A 22445-nucleotide genomic window follows, 5' to 3' on the forward strand; every position below is an offset into this window, starting at 1 on the left:
CAGAGCCCAAGGTTCTAGGATAAACCTGGATCCTCTACAAAAAAGGTCATCATAGATGCATTTAAAAAATGGACATACTAGGATAACCTCTAACAAGCTATACAGAGTTAACATAGAGAACAATTTCATGTAGAGTTTTATCTTTTTAGACATAAGTTTTAATAACGTCATTTGTATGAGTATACATTAGATACCATGCTGCTGTAGAAGAGAAAGGAGAAAAGGAGAAAATGTCAGACGTTCTCATTGGCAGCCTCATGTCTAGCAAGAGATACTTCATTTGCACAAGGCAATCAATGAAACCTCAGAAGTTTCTTTCACACCGAGCAAGTCTTTAATTTTTTTAACTGTATCCAGTTGTTTTGTCCTTTTTTTTTTTTTGAACTGCCGTGTCATTTGTTCAAATGGCATTTTTTATATAATATGAAAAATAATTTTCATTACCAGTAAACTCACCTTAATTAAAATGACTGAGGCGATAAATAGGATGACATTGTTGTCAATTATTTTCATTAAAAAGATGGTATTAGAAGAGACGAATACTTGTCATTGCTCTTTTGTCATGAGCCGTCTCATACAAAAGCTTGCTTCTGGAACTTGACCATCCTTGGGGCTTGCTTTATTCATTTTGAGTCGGTCACTTCACAGCGTCTAAATGTGCTTGGTTTTAGATAATACTTGCTTACCAGGCTTTTATGCTTTTTGTGTGCTACTCTTTTTTTACACGAAATATTTAAAATTTACAGAAAGGGATGGGAGAATGTGCCTACCATCCAGACTCAAATGAATATTAACATTTTGGTGTATTTGCTTCAGAGCTTTTATCTTATGAGAGATAAACCATCACAGAGGCAGTTTATAATAGCCTATATGTAATTGAACACTTGAAATGTGCCAGGGACTACTTAATGGTCCACATGTACGAACTTATTTAATCCTTACATAACCCTATGAGGTATGTGCTGTTGTTATCCCCATTCATAGACGAGGAAACTGAAGCGTGGAAGTTAAGTAGCTGTGCCAGGGTACTTGGTAGTTAATGGCAGAGCTGGAATTCAGTCCCAGGCAACGTAGAATCCATGCTGTTGACCACTAGCCGGTGCCGGTGCCGCCTTCCCTATTCTTTCTCGATCCTCTACCCCTCACTCCTTCCCTACTCCAGAGGCAGCACTGTCCTCAAGTTGGACTCTCTCACCTGTTCGTATTTTTATGTTTGCTGCCTATTATTTACCATAAATGTCATACAATGTGGTTTAAAGAAGAGTGGTATCCTCAGCTCAATAGAAGCCTGCACTTTTTTTTTTTTAATCTCAGTTTGAGATTTATCCATATTATTACATGTAAATCTAGCATATTTTAAGAGCCTAGTATATTTTGTGTTTTATTTATCCATATACATAACCCCTGACTGTCAGGATGAATAACGTAAGAGAATGCCCTTCCTGATTGTTCCCAGGAAGCATTGCACCTTAGATAAGGCACTGCACCTCACCACCTGAGCTACCTGGTCTGTTGTGAGGGTGCTGGACTGGATGCACTACCCCCGAGCTGGCTCGGAAAGTCTGTGCAGTAGAACGCAACAGGCTTCCCTGCTCTTGGCAGAGGTAGCCTGAGTTTGGGATTTAGAATTTATCCAAAATAATTCCCACACAGGTATTTCAGAGTTGTCAAATATTTTCTTTTCTTGCTTTCATTCATAGAGATTGACAAATATCATATGATACTGCTTATATGTGGAAGCTAAAACAAGGGTACAAATGAACTTATTTACAGAACAGAAATAGAGTCACAGCTGTGGAAAACAAACTTGTGGTTCAGGGGGTACGGGGAGGGGGATCAACTGGGAGACTGGGACTGACATACACGCGCTACCACATGTAAAACAGAACCAACAAGGACCTGCTGGACAGCACAGGGAACTCTGCTCAGTACTCCGCAATGGCCGTATATGGGAAAAGAATCGAGAAAAGTGCATATATGTACATGCATAACTGATTCACTTTGCTGTACACTTGAAACTAATACAACGTTGTAAACCACTATACTCCAATAAAAAAAAATTTGTTTTAAGTGTTTTCACATTGGAAGGATCTTAAGTCTGTGCTATCTACCCCCAAAACTTTAGTGTAAATGATTTTTTACTTTGAATGGTTGCTCTTAAATGTTTCAGCTACCACAGGTTGTTTATCTGGAGCTTTGAGACAAGCAGATAGAGGAGATGAGGGCACAATGGAACGGCCCTTTGAAAACATTTTCCAGAACATTTTGGTGCTTACGGGGTTGCACACATTTTTGCTTTTCATGTTTTTCTTCATCATCATCCATGGCCGATTCCTGTCTTTTCCTTCTTGCTTGATGTGACCACACGCTCTGTACTGGCCCATGTTGGAGTATCTTCAGCCTAGACAGCTTCTAGCAGCAAGCATTAGTATAAGCCTTGGCCATTTCTGAACGGGGGTTTTAGATTAGACTGGGGAAATATTCCAGTCTCTTAAGGGGGGAAAAGCCGCATAATTGTATTACTTTTTTGTACCTTAGGAACGTGTTGTGGGCTTCCACGTACTGGGTCCAAATGCTGGAGAAGTTACCCAGGGCTTCGCAGCAGCTCTCAAGTGCGGGCTGACCAAAGACCAGCTGGACAGCACCATCGGAATCCACCCCGTCTGCGCAGAGGTGGGTCGCTATGTTTTAAAGGCTCTGTTTCAAAGTGACAGCGTCACCTGGCTTACAGGGGGCAGATCTAGGACTCTGCAGCTAGTGTTCTTTCTGCTGTACTCGAGCTACTTTTACCTCCTTAGAGCTTATTAGTGATGGAGAATATCTCAAAAGAAAGCCTTGTCTCTAGAAATGATTTTTTCTCTTTCATATGTTTCTCATTCCTGGTAACCAGATAGTACCGTCATGCTATTAAATGGTAAAAATGATGAGAGTGCTTTATAGAGATGTGCCTCAAATCTTTTATTTATCATGTGTCCTAAATTATTTTCATGGCAGTCAGCTAATAATGCCGTTCGTACCCAGAAAGAGCATCAATCCTAGTTATCCCTGAGCTACCTGGAGGCTAAATGATGTCTACCTTGTGAGCTTTTGACATCAAAGAATGAGAATGAAAGTGAGGCTTGTAAAAGATCAAGCAAATGGCAGTAGAACTGGAAATTGACCAGTGTGGGCCTCTGGGTGTCAGTGTTTCTTCATGCCTGTCAGTGCTCATTCCAAGAGTCGAATATTGTGATACCACTAAGTAGGGCCTGGAAACCAAAAAAGTGTCTACGCTGGAGAACTTGGAGGTGGGGAGAGGTTATCTCATAAAGAGGCTTAGGTATGGAACTGAGAATTGCAGCCTGGAAAAATGTTCTCATTTCCTTTTTTTTTTTGCCTTTTCCCTGAGTAGGGATAGTGTGTTCCTCTGTATTAATAAGCACCTGTTTAGTGGCATTATTCATAGAAAACTTTGTGTGTATGTGTTGATTTGATCTGTGTGGTTTTTTTCCTTCTTTTTTTGAAAACTGTTGTTCTTGTGAAGTAAAACTAAATTTCAAAAATTATAAATAGGGCTTCCCTGCTGGCGCAGTGGTTGAGAGTCCGCCTGCTGATGCAGGGGATGCGGGTTCGTGCCCCGGTCTGGGAAGATCCCACATGCCGCGGAGCGGCTGGGCCCGTGAGCCATGGCCGCTGAGCCTGCGCGTCCGGAGCCCGTGCTCCACAACGGGAGAGGCCACAACAGTGAGAGGCCCGTGTACCGCAAAAAAAAAAAAAAAAATTATAAATAAAAATTAAAAAGAATAGATTTTAAAAGCTCTTAAAGAACAGGCAGTATGTCTTTTATTCAGTGTGATGACTGAGACTGTCTAGGGAAGGAGCCAATTAAACTTAATTTTTTTTTTTTTTTCAAGAACACTTAGTGTGTTAGTTTCCTGGGGCTGATATAACAAACCACCACAAACTGGGCATTTGAAGACAACAGAAATCTATTCTCTCAGAGTTTTGGAGGCTAGAGTCTGAAATCAGGGTGTCAGCAGGGCTGTGCTCCCTCCAAAGGCTCTAGAGAGGATGGCTTCTTTGCCGCTTCAGCTTCTGGGGTTGCAAGTCTTGACATTTCTCGGCTTGTAGATGCATCACTCCAGTCTCTGCCTCCGCTTTTCATGTGATCTTATCTCCTGTGTATCTGGGCCAAATTTCCCTCCTATTGTAAGGATAATTAGTCATTGGATTAGGGCCCACACTGATCCAGCATGATTTCATTTTAACTTGGTTACATCCGCAAAGACCCTGTTTCCAAATAAGGTCATGTGCACAGTACCAGGGCTTAGGACTTGAACATCTTTCTGGGAGACTTAATTCAACCCACGACAGTGAGTATATTTAAAAGTCTAAGATACTTTAAAATAAGAACAATCATCTCCGACAGGGATAAAGATGTAACTTCCCAACTTGGTTCTGCGAGTGTCTAATTTTTTTTTTTTTTTTTTTTTTTTTTGCTGTACGCGGGCCTCTCACTGTTGTGGCCTCTCCCGCTGCGGAGCACAGGCTCCAGACGCGCAGGCTCAGCGGCCATGGCTCACAGGCCCAGCCACTCCGCGGCTTGCGGGATCTTCCCAGACCAGGGCACGAAGCCGTGTCCCCTGCATCGGCAGGCGGACTCTCAACCACTGCGCCACCAGGGAAGCCCCGAGTGTCTAATTTTTTAATCTGAATTCGGTTCTCAGTGGGCTGGTTGAAAAGGCTGACGTGTGCTTGCCTCCTGCCGCCTCACTTGGTTGTGTTGTATCGTGTCGTGACGTGCTGTGTTGTGGCCCAGCAGCAGTGAGAGTGCGGCAGCATCTTGGCAGGGTGACTGCCAGCCGGGCAGAGAGGTGCAGTGAAGAGGCAGGTGTCCTGAAGCCCGGGCCCACAGGGAGGTCAGCCAAAGGCCTGCTCCCGCGGTGCACCTGGCACCATGGGAACCCTTTTTAAGTCTTGATTGCCACTGTGCCTCTCCATCTGTTGGTTCTCATATGACGTTGAAGCTCAGAGGTGAATGTTCTTCTCCTCTGATAGGGCTTTTCTCTTTTTCTTTTTCCCAAGCTGGCGGCTGATTAACGAGATTAAAACCCTGGATGCTATTTTCTCACCCTCTGAGTGCATCTGTCGTGCAGCCATGTGCCTAGCACTGTGCTGGGCACTGGGGAGCAGCAAGGGTTTAGGATGTGAGTCAGAGCAGGGAGGCAGGTGAGGGAAGTGCCAGTTACAGTCCAGTGTGGCGAGCCCTCGGGTCAGGGGACGACGCCAAGTACGAGAGCTCTGTGGAAGAGCTCGCTGCCTTTCAGGTCCCTGAGCACTGCTGTAGCTTGACGAGCTCAGAGAGGGGTAAGAAAAATGATAAAATTAGGCCGGAGAAGTAGGTAGGAAGGTCATGGCCTCATAAACCAAGGCGGGACGTTTTGACTTTATCCCGGGGCCATTGCAGTTCAGCTGAGAGAGCTTTAAAGCTGGGTGGGGGTCCGGGGGTTGGGGGGACGTGATCAGACACCTTACTGAGAGAAATCCCTCCGGCTGCGCTGTGGGGAGAGGTCCCGCCGAGGCACGTCTGGAGGCGGGCAGGGGCAGGGGCCTGAACTGGGGTCGTGGCAGTGAGTGTCACAAGACATGGTCCAGGCGAGAGGGAATAGGAGATGGAGTTGATCGCACTAGCCCGCTGTTTGGAAGTGGGAAGAACTGAGAGTGGTTCACATTTGTGGCTTAAAGTAGGGAGCAGTCGTAGAAAGAGCAGCTTCCCGGGGAGTCACACTGCAGAAGCGCTGAGGTTCCTGAGGGCTTACTGACTGTGTCAGGACCCTGCCCCCCGCATGCTGACTTACTTATTAGTCCTTACAGGAGCCCCACGGGCTGGGTGGCAGGAGTGTCTCCATTTGACACCCGAGGGAATTGAGGACAGAGCCGTTGAGTGACCTGGCAGCTTGGAAGTGGCAGAACCAAGATCCAGACTCAGGCAGGCTGGCTTCCGAGGCACCATGCAGTGCAGACGATGCTCTACACACCTTCCCACAGCATTTGACGTGGAGCTGCTGTAACTCACAGGGCCAATGGGCCGTGCTGTGCAGAAAGCGTCTAGGGGAGTCCCTGGCATTCGGCAGATACTCAGTAACCACATGTGTTAGCTGGTTTTCCCCAGGGTATCTCATTACAGAAGATGTGGCTTGACTAAAAAGTCATCATTACAGTATTCTGGAGAGAGGGGAGGTGGAGGAAGGAGGTATATTTCGAGAAGGCTCCTCTGGTGATTTCTTTTACCTCTGGTTTTGAGCAACTTGCTTAGAAACTAGATTTTGAAAAACCAAACACTTGTGACAAAATCGTGACTGTGGAAATCTTTCTTAAAGCTTCTTGATTGAGGGAAAGTAAAATTTGATCAGTAGGGGATTTTTAGGGACACTCTTGCTAAGTGCTGAGCTCTGGCTGGCATAGTATGTAATTGGATTTGCTATTGGACCCACTGGTCGTTTTTTCTGTTTGTTTTTTTAGCAAACAGCCATGTGCTGTAGAGGAGTGCCACTCAAAATGCAGTGCAGAGAATGTTTGTTACTAGTCCATAATGAGATCAGGATGGAAATGAAGAAAAAAGGTTTAGAAACTTAAAGGGTAATTTGACAGTATCTGATATAATAGAAAATTTGGGTTTTAATTTTACATGCCTTTTAAAAGTTTGTTTCCTAATCATTTTTATCAGACTTCACAAATGTCAGTCCATTGGATGGATTAGAAACAGTAATAATATGAAAATTGGTCCTAGGCATTGCTTTCAAGTGTTTAGAACTAGCCCGGCTCCCGTACCAGCTGTGGGTGGTTTGCAGAACGATTCATTGAATGAACTCTTCTGTACCATTTCGATAAAATAACCTGGGCAATTGCACAACCTTTGGCTCTCAGAAGTAATTGCTTACAAAAGTTGATGAATTCCTCAGTGGAGGCTTTGCTTTTTGGAGCAAAATAGTTTCCAAAGGGTTTCCTTCTGGAATTGCTGGAGGAGAAGGAGGGACTCCTGTTGTTTTGACTGAAGGCCCCTTGGTTTCAGTACGAGAGAGGGGTTCTTAAGGCCTGGGGTGTCAGTGATGGCATGAGCGTTGTTCAGTGTGAGGACGGTATGATAATAATTTATTCTGGACATCTGAGCAGTAATAGTTGAATAGGAAACTGATTACACATCATTTTGAGTAATAGTTTCAACTTAAGTTTATTTGTAGAGAAAAAAAATGGCTCAAGAAGGAGCATCAGAGAGAAGACCCTGTGAAATGTCTTAGAATGACTTTTAGTGCCAAACATCAGAAGTTTTGTTTTATTAATAGTCAGCATAATCACAGTCTTCAGTGAAGGGGGTCTTGTGAGACTGGGAGGTGTTGGCCAGATAAGAAATGTGAGGTACATGCCTACCGCATTTGCCCTTTTGTGAGTGTCCTTTCTGCTGGGATCGAAAAGCTGCCTCTGCTCTTTTTTTTTACATGCATTTTTATGAAAATTCTAAAGCAGCTCTGCACGTATGAAATCTGTGTAAGAATCGACCCCATCAGTTTTTCCATTTAGACTAACCAACAACAGCAGTTTGGCTTTCCCCATCTCTTTAACATCAGCATGTCTTCCAGTATAAGAAAAATAGATAAGAGCTCTTTTTTTTTAAGTATCTTTATTGGCGTATAATTGCTTTACAATGTTGTTAGTTTCTGCTGTGCAACAAAGTGAATCAGCTATATGCATACATATGTCCCCATAGCCCCTCCCTCTTGAACCTCCCTCCCTATCCCGCCCCTCTAGGTGGCCACAAAGCACCGAGCTGATCTCCCTGTGCTATGCGGCTGCTTCCCACTATCTATCCATTTTACATTTGGTAGTGTATATAAGTCCATGCCACTCTCTCACTTTGTCCCAGCTTACCCTTCCCCCTCCCTGTGTCCTCAACTCCATTCTCTACATCTGCATCTTTATTCCTGCCCTGCCACTAGGTTCATCAGTAACTTGATTCCATATATGTGCGTTAGCATACGGTTATTTGTTTTTCTCTTTCTGACTTTGGTCACTCTGTATGACAGACTCTAGTTCCATTCACCTCATTACAAATAACTCAATTTCATTCCTTTTTATGGCTGAGGAATATTCCATTGTATATATGTGCCATATCTTTATGCATTCATCTGTCTATGGACATTTAGGTTGCTTCCATGTCCTGGCTATTGATAAGAGCTCTTTTCCCCCTTAATTTGTTTCCATTTTTGATGGGTTTAGTTTTTTAACTACATGTCCTACAAGTTCTATTTCTAAATTAATTCCTGAGAAATAAAACATAAGCTTGCAAATTCACAAGCCTGGATTTTTTTTTTTTTTTTTTTTTTGTGGTATGCGGGCCTCTCACTGTTGTGGCCTCTCCCGTTGCGGAGCACAGGCTCCGGACGTGCAGGCTCAGCGGCCATGGCTCACGGGCCCAGCCGCTCCGCGGCATGTGGGACCTTCCCAGACCGGGGCACGAACCCGTGTCCCCTGCATCGGCAGGCGGGCTCTCAACCACTGCGCCACCAGGGAAGCCCGACAAGCCTGGAATTTGCTTTAATGTATTCCCTGCCTCATTATTTTTCTTCCTTTATAAAAATTGGAGAGAGAGCATGTTTGATGGTGTTTTAAATCGCCCGTGATACCATCATCCGAACACAGCTATTTTCATTATCGCATATTCATATCGCATATTATCATTATCGCATATTATATTATTTCATTATCACATATTTCATTATCGCATAATATATCGCATATCTTTCTGTCCTCATCCACAGTCACACATTTTTTAAACAAAGGAGTTGTATTGCTTTTCAAAAAAGAATTGTACTAGTTTACAGTGTCATCAGCGTTGAATTTGAGTGCTAATGAAAACGTTGCAAAATTCATTGTAACTTCTTTAATAAGTATGAAAGATACCTATTTCAAGGATTTTCACATACCTTTATTAACAAGGATGAACCTTTTTTTCTTGTAATTACTGTTTTTTTGGATGCAAGTCGTTCACACATTTTTCTTCTGGGTTCATACTTTAAATGTTTTACTAGCCATTATTACTTGGGTCTGACTTTTTTGAGATGCTGCTGATATATAGGAAGAAAAAAGGCTTTGTTGCTGCTTTTAAGGCTAAAATAGACCACGGGTTTTTCTCAGTATTGTCTCTCCTTTACACAAAAGTATTTTCCCCTTTTATTCACAAGTATTTTTGATGTTGATTCCTGTTGCTTTGACCTATGTAAGTCAAAGTGGCCTCGATTTCTTGTGCTCTTTCCTCTTTGTATTAAAAATCAGGAGACCAGTTGTTTCTCAGGAATCAGAGAATGCAGCTGACCAAAAAGCTTGTCCAGGTGTGCTGACAGTGATACAAGCACTTGATGAGTCTCGCTTCCTCTGGGGTCTCTCCCAAATCAGCCATAGCCTCCTGTCTCAGTATGACACTTACTCAGTGGTTCTCAAAGGTCGGTCTGGGTTAGAGGAGGACAAATGGACTCTGCAGAATCTTACTAGAGTTACCTTTCAACCAACTTGGTGTGACTGAAAAGATTTGGATTGAAATCTTAATTGTGTTCAGTAGCCAAATAAGTTTCTAAGTTTACTTGATTTGACACAAAGTCCTTTTATGTTTTCATGCCTGGGCAGCATAGATGATCAGTTTGGGTGGTGATTTTGTTTGGGGTTTTTTTTTGCCTATAAAAACAGAGGTTTATTCCTTGTGGTGCTCTAAGGTCATCATGGAACAGCTGCAGCTCAGCTCCAATTCCATCATCACTCCAGGACCTGGCTGATGGGGCAGCCCCTCCTAGGGGCACAGCTGGCTGAATGGCAGAGGGACAGGAGGTATAGGAAAAGCACCTTGGTGCCCAAGGCTTCTGTTCAGGAGTGATGCTTCCCACTTCCACATGTATCCTTGGCCAGAGCAAGCCCCTGCCCCCCATGTCCGTGTCCAGTAGGGCGGGAATGTATAATGTGTGGTCCACACGGTGTCATCACAGGGAGGTGAAGGCACCATATGTTTTGGAAACTAACAAAAATCTCACAATTCAGTCAGTGTTAACATGAAGAGGGGTCAGATTTGACAGAAAAGAAGCAAAATGTCTAAGACTTACTAATTGACGGTACATCCGCAGTAATGGAAATAGAGGAATTAAGGGTCAATTAAGGGTCAATTCCAGATGCGTGGCGCGTGGCCTGGTCAATCAAGAAGTGGCGCTGCCATTCACCGGGAGCCATCTGCCTAAAAGGGAGTAGTTGCCTGAATGAGACCATGACGAGAGCATCTAAAGGGGAGAGAGCTGAGGAAGGACCCCTAGGGCCATGCTGCCTGGCCTTGTTCATGTCGTGCACGTGTGGACGGTGGCATTGTTTGGGCAGCACACTGGAATAAGCCCATCAGGCACCTGGTTCTGCAGCCCACCCGCCCTGGGGCTCTGACCACCCTAAGGGCTGGGGGAAATCAGTGTTTCAGGGACGTCTCTGGTGGCACGGTAGCTAAGAATCCACCTGCAGGGGACACGGGTTCGAGCCCTGGTCCTGGGGGGGAAGATCCTACATGCAGCGGAGCAACTAAGCCCGTGCGCTACAACTACTGAGCCTGCGCTCTAGAGCCCGCGAGCCACAGCTACTGAGCCCGCGTGCCTAGAGCCCATGCACCGCAACAAGAGAAGCCACCACAGTGAGAAGCCCGTGCACCACAACAAAGAGTAGCGCTTGCTCGCCGCAATGAGAGAAAGCCCGCGTGCAGCGACCAAGACCCGATGCAGCCAAAAATAAATAAATAAATAAATTTATTTAAAAAAAGAAAAAATCAATGCAAATCAAAACTACAATGAGATATCATCTCACACCAGTCAGAATGGCCATCATCAAGAAATCTAGAAACAATAAATGCTGGAGAGGGTGTGGAGAAAAGGGAACACTCTTGCACTGCTGGTGGGAATGTGAATTGGTACAGCCACTATGGAGAACAGTATGGAGGTTCCTTAAAAAACTAAAAATAGAACTACCATATGACCCAGCAATCCCACTACTAGGCATATACCCTGAGAAAACCATAATTCAAAAAGAGACATGTACCAAAATGTTCATTGCAGCTCTATTCACAATAGCCCGGAGCTGGAAACAACCTAAGTGTCCATCATCGGATGAATGGATAAAGAAGATGTGTCACATATATACAATGGAATATTACTCAGCCATAAAAAGAAACGAAACTGAGCTATTTGTAATGAGGTGGATAGACCTAGAGTCTGTCATACAGAGTGAAGTAAGTCAGAAAGAGAAAGACAAATACCGTATGCTAACACATATATATGGAATTTAAAAAAAAAAAAAATGTCATGAAGAACCTAGGGGTAAAACGGGAATAAAGACACAGACCTACTTGAGAATGGACTTGAGGATATGGGGAAGGGGAAGGGTAAGCTGTGACAAAGGGAAAGAGAGGCATGGACATATATACACTACCAAACGTAAGGTAGATAGATAGTGGGAAGCAGCCGCAGAGCACAGGGAGATCAGCTCGGTGCTTTGTGACCGCCTGGAGGGGTGGGATGGGGAGGGTGGGAGGGAGGGAGATGCATGAGGGAGGGGATGTGGGAACAGATGTATATGTATGACTGATTCACTTTGTTATAAAGCAGAAACTAATAAAAAAAAAAAAAAAGAAAAAATCAGTGTTTCAGCAGCATACCTCTAAGCCATGGCTGAGGAATAGCCACAAAAGAAGGAAACAGGAAAGAGTGCTTTCACGGAAACAAAAAGAAGAAAGAATTGTTAGAAGGTCAGTGAGATCGACAACAAGAAATGCTACAGAGAGGCTGAGAAATGAAAGCTGCAAGGTGCCCTCTGGATTTGGCAATTTAGAGAGTTACTGTTACAGATAGACTGTGGGAGAGCTGCAGGTTTCCTGTTTGGGGAAACCACAAGGTTAAGCAACCAATGGTTAGTTGACCATGCAGTGGGCTTCTAGGCTTTGGATTTTGCGTTAAATTCTCAGTGCGTTGCCTACACTGGTGTTCCTCAAGAAGTTCTAATCTGTGGTCTTCAGGCAACCTGCGTTAGAATCACTTGGGACTCTTGCTAAAAGTCAGATTCCTGGGCCCCACCCTAGATCTGCCAAATTAGAATCTGTAATTTCCATGTATTTTAATCAGCGTGAACAGGCTTTAAGGTTTGAGAGCCCTTGTTTTTTTTGTATAGGCAATCCTGAGTAGTAGCAAATCAAAGCCACCTAAAGTTCTTAGGCTCTAAGTTCACAAGGACCAATGCTTCAAGGATGTGAAACCAGGAGAACTTGTCAGTCACTGCAAATGAGAGCATCCGTTGGTCAGGCACTTTGGAAATCTAGCCAAGTCAGAGTTGCACCTACCCTCGCACCCAGCAATTGTACCTCTAGCTCCAGGTGCAGGGAGATGTACCAGAATGTCATAGCATGTTGCAGATAGCATATTGGTTATAGCTTGAGTGGCCAGCAAAAGGAGCCTGGGTATGTAATTTGTAATATACTCACTATTTGAGTAATTGAATACTATAGTACAGGGGTCCCCAACCCCTGGGCGTGGCCTGTTAGGAACCGGGCCACACAGCAGGAGGTGAGCGGCAGATGAGCGAGGGACGCTTCATCTCCCAGTCCCCATCGCTTGCATTACTCCGTGAACCATCACCCACTTCCTGCCCGCCCCCCTCCACCCATGGAAAAATTGTCTTCCACGAAACCGGTCCCTGGTGCCGAAAAGGTTGGGGACCGCTACTATAGTATATATACTATACTCTAATATGGTATCATATACTATAGTAATTGAATACTATTCAGTGAGAAATGGAAGAATTAGAGCTATCTGTGTCCATATGTGTGAATAATAGAAATAAAGTATTGAGCCAAGAAAGCAGGTAGCAGAAGAGGATGTATATACTGTCTTGCCATTTGCATATTAAGTTTTTAAAAACCTACAAAAGAAAAGCACCAGTCGGGGTGGGGGGGAAGTTATCAGGAAGGGGATACACATGGGGCTCGAACCATGTGTTATGAAGCTCCCTGAGTTGGGTGGGCACAAGGGTGGTCGTGATAGTGCACTTCACTTCTTTCTATGTGTCCAGAATATTTCATGGTACATTTCTTTTAGAGAACTGATAAACAACCAGGGTATTATTTTAACCACCCTCATGCAAGTAAGTGCTTTATTAGATATAAGCTACATTTTTTTCTCTTTCACCTTGGTTTTGAAATGCTTACCTTGGTCATATTACATCTCTGTTGTAAGTAGTCACCCAAGTCATTCTTAGTCCCGTGGTGTTATCTGAGCTGCGCCCAGTTAACTTCTGCGCCGGTGTCCGAGTCTCATGCTGTCTCCTCCCCTGCAGGTATTCACGACACTGTCGGTGACCAAGCGCTCGGGGGGAAACATCCTCCAGACCGGTTGCTGAGGTTAAGCCCCAGTGTGGGTGCTGCTGCCAGGACTCCAAACCACTGACGTATTTCTTGCCCAAGTCCAAGGCGAAGTTTGCAGAAGGCTCTCGGGCTTCAGCAGCCACGTGTCCTGTGCTTATAGCCCCGAGGCCCCCTTGGATCTCATGGGCCGGAGGTGACGCGTGGGTGGCAGGCAGCATCGCACTGGGGTCAGCATGACGCACTCGAAACTGGCTTTCGGCAGAGCTTCGCAGAGGGGCATCCATGAAGTCACCAGCCTCAAGCCCGCGCGGTGGGTGGTGATGGAACCGTCGAAGCAGTTTCTGCATGGCCTTTCCTTTGTAGGTTTTCTTATTCTCACTGTCAGCCTTTCTCATGTTGGTTATTTTTTTCTTTTTTTCTCTGCCGTGTTAGTGAAAGTAGAGATGATAGCAGACAATTTTTATCCAAAAGCAAGTTGTGGCCACCGTGTGCAAATAAGACGGCTCGTTGCTGGGACGGCGCACTGTGGCTCCTAGGCTTGTCCCGGGGAGAGAGTGTCTCCCCAGAACAAGTGGTCACCACTGGCCAGGTGTGCTCCCAGGCACTATACCACTGATGATGAAATGGCTACCTGGCTAGCCTGTTTGGAGGAATATTCCACTGCAGGGAACTCGGTCGTACAGCGTGATCTCCACTGTTCTTCATCATGGAGGCAGATGCACAGCTGAAATGGGGAAAAACAATAAATGTCTTTATTTAGTCCGTTGTGTGCTGGTCTAAGTGAGCTGAGATCTTTTGCAATGGGAAACATTTAACGCTCGTTTAAAGACTTTTTGGGGGGTAGCTTTTGCTTTAAGCTAAAATCACAAAATACTACAGCTTTGATTTTCATGTGTGTTACGCATCTCTCCCTTCCTAAGAACTATATTCATAGGAAAAATGTCTTTCCACACTTAACACTTTAACTCTTGTGGTAATTACTTTTTTAAAGAAAGCTGTTAATATAATTTATTATTTTTGAACACAGGTGGATGTGAAAGATTTTCATGTGAAAACCAAATGGTTTTGGCTTTTTCTGTTGACTGTACTTGGTGGAATTTGGGCAGAAGTGTTTCTGCTCCATTATCATTCCAACTCGTATTATCACAAAGAGGTATTAACCCTACAGTTACAGATTTCTGGCTAAATGTACTGACGACGGATCATATTTAGGCCGTTTTCCCACTACAGAAGTTGGATTTTAAACATGTTTTGGACATCAGACCTCCCACCAGCAGTTCTTATAGCTCCTTTTTCGTTTCCTCCCCTCTGTGTGTGTTTCTCGGCTACAGCACTGAGTGGTTGATTGAAAGTACGTTTCTCGGTCACCTCAGGGAACTCAGCGTCTGCCCAGCATTGAGTCAGCAGATCCCCTGACCCTGTCTGCCTCACAGCCCTGCCTCACCCTCCGTCCCATCTGGTTGTGTGGAGACAATGGGAAACGGAAAAGAGGAGCGGGAGACAGCTGACTGTGTTCAGTTTTCTTTATTTATTTTTAAATTTGTTTTTTTCTCATTTGTTTTTTTTCTCCAAGTCTGCCAGTCTCTGAAATTAGAACATAGGCAGTACGGGGTGATCATGCCTAATCATGTTGTGATTCTGTCTTCTTTGTGGAATAGAATGTTCTGCCCCCACGAGAAGGATTCCACTTTATAGACTTGTCTGCGTAACTGCCCAGTGTATCGGAACTCATGTTAAATTCCGTGTATTTTTGTTATAAATCTTCTGAAAAGAAACAATGTGAAACCTTAAAAGCTGTTAATATCCACCCTGTGTGGCTCTTGTTGAATGGTGGTCTTGGGATTGTTCAGCTGACAGCCAAATGGACCTCAGGGCTCCTGTTGGCACTGGACCAATATTCACATTGAGCTAAAAGGACAAATGACATTGGTTTCCCTTTAAAATAAATGTATTAAATAGCAGTATAGCTGATACATGGATACAGGAAAAATCACACAGGTGAGTTTTTTAATGGCTCCAGTTTAGAAAACACTGAAAAAAACCAAAATAAGCAGTGAGAACACAGACTATTTGACTGACATGATCATTGAGTTTGTATAACTCTGCCCTTACAAATAGAAAATACACATTTTTCTTTTATGTCCATGAAACATTTGTAGAAACCACAAAAGAAACCTGAGTCCATTTCACAGAGATGTGATATAACAGCTATAATATCTGATTACATAAATCAGAAGCAAAAATATAAATTCAGGAAACTTACCCACCTGGAAATTGAGAAACATTCTTCAAAAACTGGATCAAAGAGGTGATTAAAACTATGATAAGTGAAAATAACAGAAAGGAGAATACTTATGGGATACAGTTAAAGTTGTATTCAGAGGAATATTTAGAGCTTTTTTATTTCAAAAAAATGAAATAAAGAAAATATAGAAAGAAATGGTTCAAGAAGCTGCTGTTTTTATGCAGTGACTAAGATGAGAAAAAGGAAAGGAAGCTATGGACCAGACATTATGCAGAATGATACAGGCTTTACTTTTTAAATTCTCACAGTAATCTACATAGGTCTTATTCCCATCTTTCATAGGAGGAAACAGGCTTAGAGAGGTTCTGTAATTTGCCTAACAGTATATGATTCTTAGATTACAAAATCGAGATTGAATCTAGGTTTTGAGCACTTGTTAAAATACAGATTGCGGCGTCTCACCCTAGACCAACAGAATCATCCTCAAGGGAATCAACCAACCTGGGGAATCTGTATTTTTATCAAGTACTCCAGGTGATTTTTATGAGCAAGCCCGTCTTGGAGACACTAGGGTACATCCTGTGGAGAAGACAACTTCTCTGAACAGAACGGTAGTAATAGCAAAAGGGAATTTAATACTTGTCCAGGTACTTTGCACACGTGACTCCTTTTCTATAATCCTCACAACTGCCTTTCTGAGGTCAGTGTCATTAATGTCCCATTTTACAAATTAGGAAGTGAGCATAGAGAGATTAATGAACTTGCCCAAGATCACAGCTAGAAAATGGCGGGACAAGAATTTGCACTTGGCCTAGCCCAGGGCCTGCGTTCTTGGCTCCTGCACTAGAAACAAATACTGCACGTCCTCACTAGAAACAAATACTGCACGTCCTCAAGTGGACTTAGTGGGGTCGATTGAGTGGAAGATGGGTAGGTGGGTCTCAGGCTCAGGAGGCAGGGGAGGTGCCGGGTTTGAGCCAGTATCTATACAGCAGGGCTGTCGACAGCCACAAGGTGAGTTAGTGCTGCTGAGGCAGAGAAGGCTGGGCTGTTTTATCCACTAAGTACTATGAGCAAAAGACCTAGTGTTTATAAAGACATTTGAGACCTTTTACAAAATGCTTCAAAATATGAAGGAAAAAAACGAAAAATTGGTGCAGCAAAAATTGCAATGGATGAGTCTTTAAATGCCTCCGTAATATTATTTCAGCCAATCAACTGCCGTTGGAGCCAATGCCCATATATTTATAAACGTTATATTTAACACAGGAAGGGCTGCAGTTCACTATGTTTGGAATGACGTGGGGGTAGCTCTGCAAGTACAAGGGCCTGGGGGGAGCAAAGGCCTTGAAGTGCCCCCAAGAGGAACTGTGAAGAGAAGATGCATTACTAACGGGGGCTGCAGACAAGGAGAAACAGCTGCACCCCCAGGCCACTGTCTGTGCAGTGAGTGGTTCTGTTTTCATCTCTGTAAGAGCCCTTAGAGCTGTGGTACCCGTTTTTCAAGTGAGCAAAATGAGGTTTGGAGTTACCTAGTCTTGTCAAAGCTCACACGGCTTGTGTGGAGCAGAAAGAGAAGGTATGCCCCCTAGTGTCCACCTCTGTGAAGAGCAGGCTGCCGCTTCTGCTTTGCAGCGCTCCGTTATTTTGCTTGGAACACAAACTACCCTCTTGAATAAATAAAGCCGCACAGCTAAAAAGTTGCAGGGCTTGCAAATCAAAAGAAAAGGACAAACACCTTAGCAGATAATACTGGAGAAACTCGATCACTGTATGTATAACTATAAAACTGCATCGTCATCAAGCACCATATAACAAAGCTAGGCTTGAAACAGTAAAGACCTAAATGTATATGGTACAACCATAAAGTTTATATGACAAATACCAAAAATATCTCTGTGATCTAGAGGTGGAGAAGGACTTCATACACCGTGACCTCAAGGCACAAACCATAGGGAATTCCCTGGCGGTCCAGTGGTTAAGATTCTGTGCTCTCACTCCCGTGGCCCCGCCCGGGTTCAGTCCCTGGTTGGGGAACTAAGATCCCACAAGCTGAGAGGTGCGGCCAAAAGCAAAAGCACAAACCATAAGGCAAAACGACTGCATAGAAAGATCTGACCCAGGGCTTCCTTGGTGGCACAGTGGTTGAGAGTCCGCCTGCCAATGCAGGGGACACGGGTTCCTGCCCCGGTCCAGGAGGATCCCACATGCCGCCGAGCGGCTGGGCCCGTGAGCCATGGCCGCTGAGCCTATGTGTCCAGAGCCTGTGCTCCGCAACAGGAGAGGCCACAGCAGTGAGAGGCCCACGTGCTGCAAAAAAAACCCAAAAAAACTGACCCACCAAGACCACCACGGAAAAGAGTCCTTAGAGAGGCAACAACATTGGGAGAAGATAGTTTCAGTGTCTGAAACTGACAAGAGACTTAGACCCAGATGACAGCAAGGAATTCTGGCTCATCAAGAAGAAGACAGGAATCCCAAAGGAAAGCAGGCAAAGGACATTGGCTTGGTTATTCCTGGAAGAGGAAACCCCAAAGTCTAACAAGAGGTGAGAGGTGTGCAAGCTCATGAGTGATTAAGAGGTGAATGTCAATAACGAGAGACTGCCTTATACTCGTCAGACCTGAGACAGACAGCTGATTAACGCCGAGTGAGGGGACTCCCAGGCTCTGCCGGTGCAAGAACAGACCGTTGGCTTCTCGGTGTTTAGACAGATCACGCACCATGTACGCCATGACCCAGCAGTCCTGCTGCTGGGCATCAGCCCCGGAGAAGTGGACAGACATCTCACATGTGTCCATAAGGAAACACGCATAGAGATGTCTGTTGTAGGGCTTCCCTGGTGGCGCAGTGGTTGAGAGTCCGCCTGCCGGTGCAGGGGACACGGGTTCATGCCCCGGTCCGGGAAGATCCCACATGCCGCGGAGCAGCTGGGCCCGTGAGCCATGGCCGCTGAGCCTGCGCGTCCAGAGCCTGTGCTCCGCAACGGGAGAGGCCACAACAGTGAGAGGCCCGCGTACCGAAAAAAAAAAAAAAAAGATGTCTGTTGTAACGTCGTTTGTGATGTTGGGAAGTTGGAGGCAATCCTGATGTCTCTTACTAAGGGCTGAACGAGTAGGCCAGGGGGAGGCGGAGGCAGGAGGACGCAACAGTATTGCGGGATGTACCATGACGTGGGTGAAAAAAAGCAGAACAAGAAAGAGAATGAGCCCTACAACTGCCTGTGTACATTAAAGATGCAGGCACATACTGCCATGGCCCGAGTCCTACAAGGACCCCCGCAGACAGCACACATTGAGCAGGTCAGAGCAGCCGACTGTGGAGCTACGGCCCTACAGGGAAGTTGAAGAAAAAGAGAGCCTCTCAGGGTCTCTCTTTTCTTCCCCATTAAATGGGGATAATAACAGTGCTCACCTCCCAGAGTTGCCTTGAGGATCAAGTTAGTTATGCACGTGATCAAGTGCTTAGAACAGGGGGCACAAAGCCGGCGGTGCTGGGTGAGTGGATGCTATTGTTATTATTATTTATTATTCTTATTAGTTGAGTATGAGTAACTCAGCTCTCAGCAGATGAGGTCCAAAAATGTGAAGGAGCAGCACTGAGATTCAAGTTCAGGATAATTCCATGTCTCTCTCTACTCCAGCCCCGCTCACTCCCACCTACGACTAAAGCCTCCAAATGTCTGTCATTCCTGGGCCCCAAGCCAGGGCGTCTGTTGGGAATTGAGAGAGCACTACACATTTTTCTTTTTTTTTTTTTTCTCTGATACATAGGAACTATTTATTATAATCAGTGGCCTTTTCTTTGGAATATTACTAAAACATAGTTTTACATCTGGCAAATGTAAGGCTACTTTTCTCTCTCTCTCTCTCTCTCTCTATATATATATATATATATATATATATTTTTTTTTTAACATCTTTATTGGAGTATAATTTTAAAATACCTTCCCGGGGGACCCTGAGCCCAGCTGACGTGGGGTGTGTCTCAGAGCCTCCGCTGATGCTCAGCGATGTGAGGGTGACCCCAGGGCAAGCGTGGGGCCAGCAGGAGGGAGACCAGAAGGAAAGGCCTGTCTCTGCCTTGGGGACAAGCACAGAGGCCAGGGAAGAAAAGGCCCCTCCACGCTCTGGCCCCCGTCAGCCAGCGGGAACCCACATAGGCCTCATCTGAGAGTAGTTACAAAGTTAAACAAGAGCACAGCCTTGCATTGTGCCTTCCTGTTTAGGAGCCCTGTAAGGTAACTTGATGGTGGGTGTTATCAGGAGCCAGTAACCGCCAGCCCTCCCCCAAAGCCCTAGCGTGGAAAGGGGATTTTGTGGGACGAGTCCCCGCTCTAGGGTGTGGGGTGGTGATTGCCTTCGTCATAGGCACCTCCCTTCCCCGGCCCCTTTCCTTCTGTAGTGAATTTGACCCTAATGGTGAAATGAATTTCTCATGGTGAAGTGAGGAGACAGGAACATGATTAGGAATTCAATTATCTTGCCTCCTGTGTGGCTCGCACAGCTTAATGACTGCCTTGGTCTAAATTTCTTTTTATGATTCTTGTGGCATTCTGCCGGAGTCCGCATTCAGGGCCATTAAGCAAAGGAAGGGAAGAAAAGGCCATCAGCAGCTGATCAGGGCTGGGCCTGCCAGGGGTCATTTCTTGGTAGGTGTGGTGTCAGGCAGCTCTGGAAGACTGGGGTGGGACTCCCCCACGGCCACATGCAGAATTTGAAGAGCTGTGCTTCACAAGGGCTTAGCTCGCTGTCACTTATAAACTCTACTCTCCCCTGAATCTATGAAATAAGGGTACTCTAAGAAAAGCACCCCCTCTCCGCACACCATCTGAGGCACTTTCATGCATCATCTCGTTCAGCTCCCAGATGGACCCAAGAGCTGGCCATTGTCATCCCCTTTTCCAGAAGAACCTCTGGGTGGTAACACGTGCAGAAAGGTAACACATGGTTTCTTCAGCAAAGTGCAAAAGGGGGAACAACAAGATGGAAGGAACCAGGGTTCCTTCAAGGACCCTCCAACTGCTGGATGAGAGACAAAAGACACGTGTCTTATCTGGACCACTCTTTGATATAGCAGCTTAGCCTGTACTTCAACTAATGCAGCCATTAAAATTTTTTTCCAGAAAATATATATACATATATATATATATATATATTTTTTTTTTTTTTTTTTTTTTTGCGGTACGTGGGCCTCTCACTGTTGTGGCCTCTCCCATTGCGGAGCACGGGCTCCGGATGCGCAGGCTCAGTGGCCATGGCTCACGGGCCCAGCCGCTCCGCGGCATGTGGGATCTTCCCAGACCGGGGCACGAACCTGTGTCCCCTGCATCGGCAGGCGGGCTCTCAACCACTGCACCACCAGGGAAGCCCTCCAGAAAATATTTAATGATATGAGAAAAAGCTTATAGATTGTAGATCAGGGGAAAAGTCAGTATATTAAAGGAGATGCTTAGGGCAGTGAAACTACTCTGTATGATACTATAATTGTGGATACATGTCATTAAACATTTGTCCAAACCCGTAGCATGTACAGCACCAAGAGTGATCCCTAATGTAAACTATGGACTTTGCGTGAGCACGATGTGTCAATCAATGTAGGTTCATGAACTGTAACATATGTACCGTTCTGGTGGGTATGTTGATGGTGGGGGAGGCTGCGTGTGTGTGCGCGCATGTGCATGTTCGTGTGTGTGTGTGTGCGTGCGTGTTTGTGCATCCGTGTGTGTGTGCATGTGTGTGTGTGTAGGGTCGGAGTATGTGGGAAATCTCTGTACCTTCTGTTCAATTTTACTGTGAACCTAAAACTGCTATAAAAAATCTAGTTTTTAAAAACCCCAGCTACATAGGTGTACACCAGATATAGAAGATCCGCACGTTTTTCTGGGGTGTGGCCTCAGCCTTCCCACAGCTCACTGAGAGGCCCACATGTTTATTGAAGGCAGCGCCTGGGACTTGGGGTTTTGTGTTCCAGTGAATAACTCTCTATGTAAGATGCTCAGGTAGGTTCAGCTGGGCCTGAGGGTCTCAGCATCCCTCCAACCAGTGAATGAGCAAGAATCCGGTGATCACAAGAAAATCAAGCCTGTTACTACGTAAGGGACCATAATGGCATGACACGTGGCATATCACAGAGTGACTATTTATGACAGTTGTAGACATTTCTGAGCATGTTTTCATCTGATCCTTTTGAAATTAATCTTAGCATTGTTCTGTGCAATGGTAAGCATGCCCCACCTCTTGAATTCAACACACCTCCTAAAACAATTTCTAAGAAGCACATGCTTCGAGTTATAAGGGCCGATTTTGAGAGTCTGCGGATATCTTCTGAAATCTGAATTCAGTTACGGATAATGACAGTATTTGACTCTCTCTAAACTTTGTTCATTAGATCCATGAGGTGTTGTATCTGAGAAGGATGAGAGTGGTAATTGTATTTATAATGAAATTCATTAGTGCATAAATAAAATGCATTAATATTTTATTCATAATGATTAAGGGCTGTGAGGCAGGCCAGCACTGTGCTGGGTACAAGGAGTTTCGAGCTATTGCTGCATTTCTACAGCTTCCCTGCTCCTTTGTTCAGACACACAGGGACCCAGAGGTACTCAGGCAGGCACGAATGTACACGTCTGCACCGAGGCCCCTTGCGCAGCAGGAAGGACGGTGTCCAGGTGACTCATCCTCTCTGGAAGCAAATACACGTCAGGTGTGAGCTAATGGAACCTCCATTACTTGGATGTAACTGTAGAAACAGAGAGACTCCAAATGGTCTGACGCTCTGTGGGAGACAGGA

General features: G+C 45.0%; 1 protein-coding gene across 1 annotated transcript in view; it reads left to right on the forward strand.

Moving 5' to 3' along the window:
* Window positions 1-14164, forward strand: part of TXNRD1 (thioredoxin reductase 1) — a 45353-nt gene extending 31189 nt beyond the window's left edge. The window contains exons 12-13 of the mRNA XM_079714248.1: window positions 2539-2673; window positions 13378-14164. Coding sequence (XP_079570374.1) covers window positions 2539-2673; window positions 13378-13440 — 198 coding nt within the window. The 3' untranslated portion in view covers window positions 13441-14164. The remainder of the gene's footprint in view (window positions 1-2538; window positions 2674-13377) is intronic.
* Window positions 14165-22445: the final 8281 nt, after the last annotated feature.

The sequence above is a fragment of the Hyperoodon ampullatus genome (genome assembly GCF_949752795.1).
Source record: "Hyperoodon ampullatus genome assembly, chromosome: 11".
NCBI lineage: Eukaryota > Metazoa > Chordata > Mammalia > Artiodactyla > Ziphiidae > Hyperoodon > Hyperoodon ampullatus.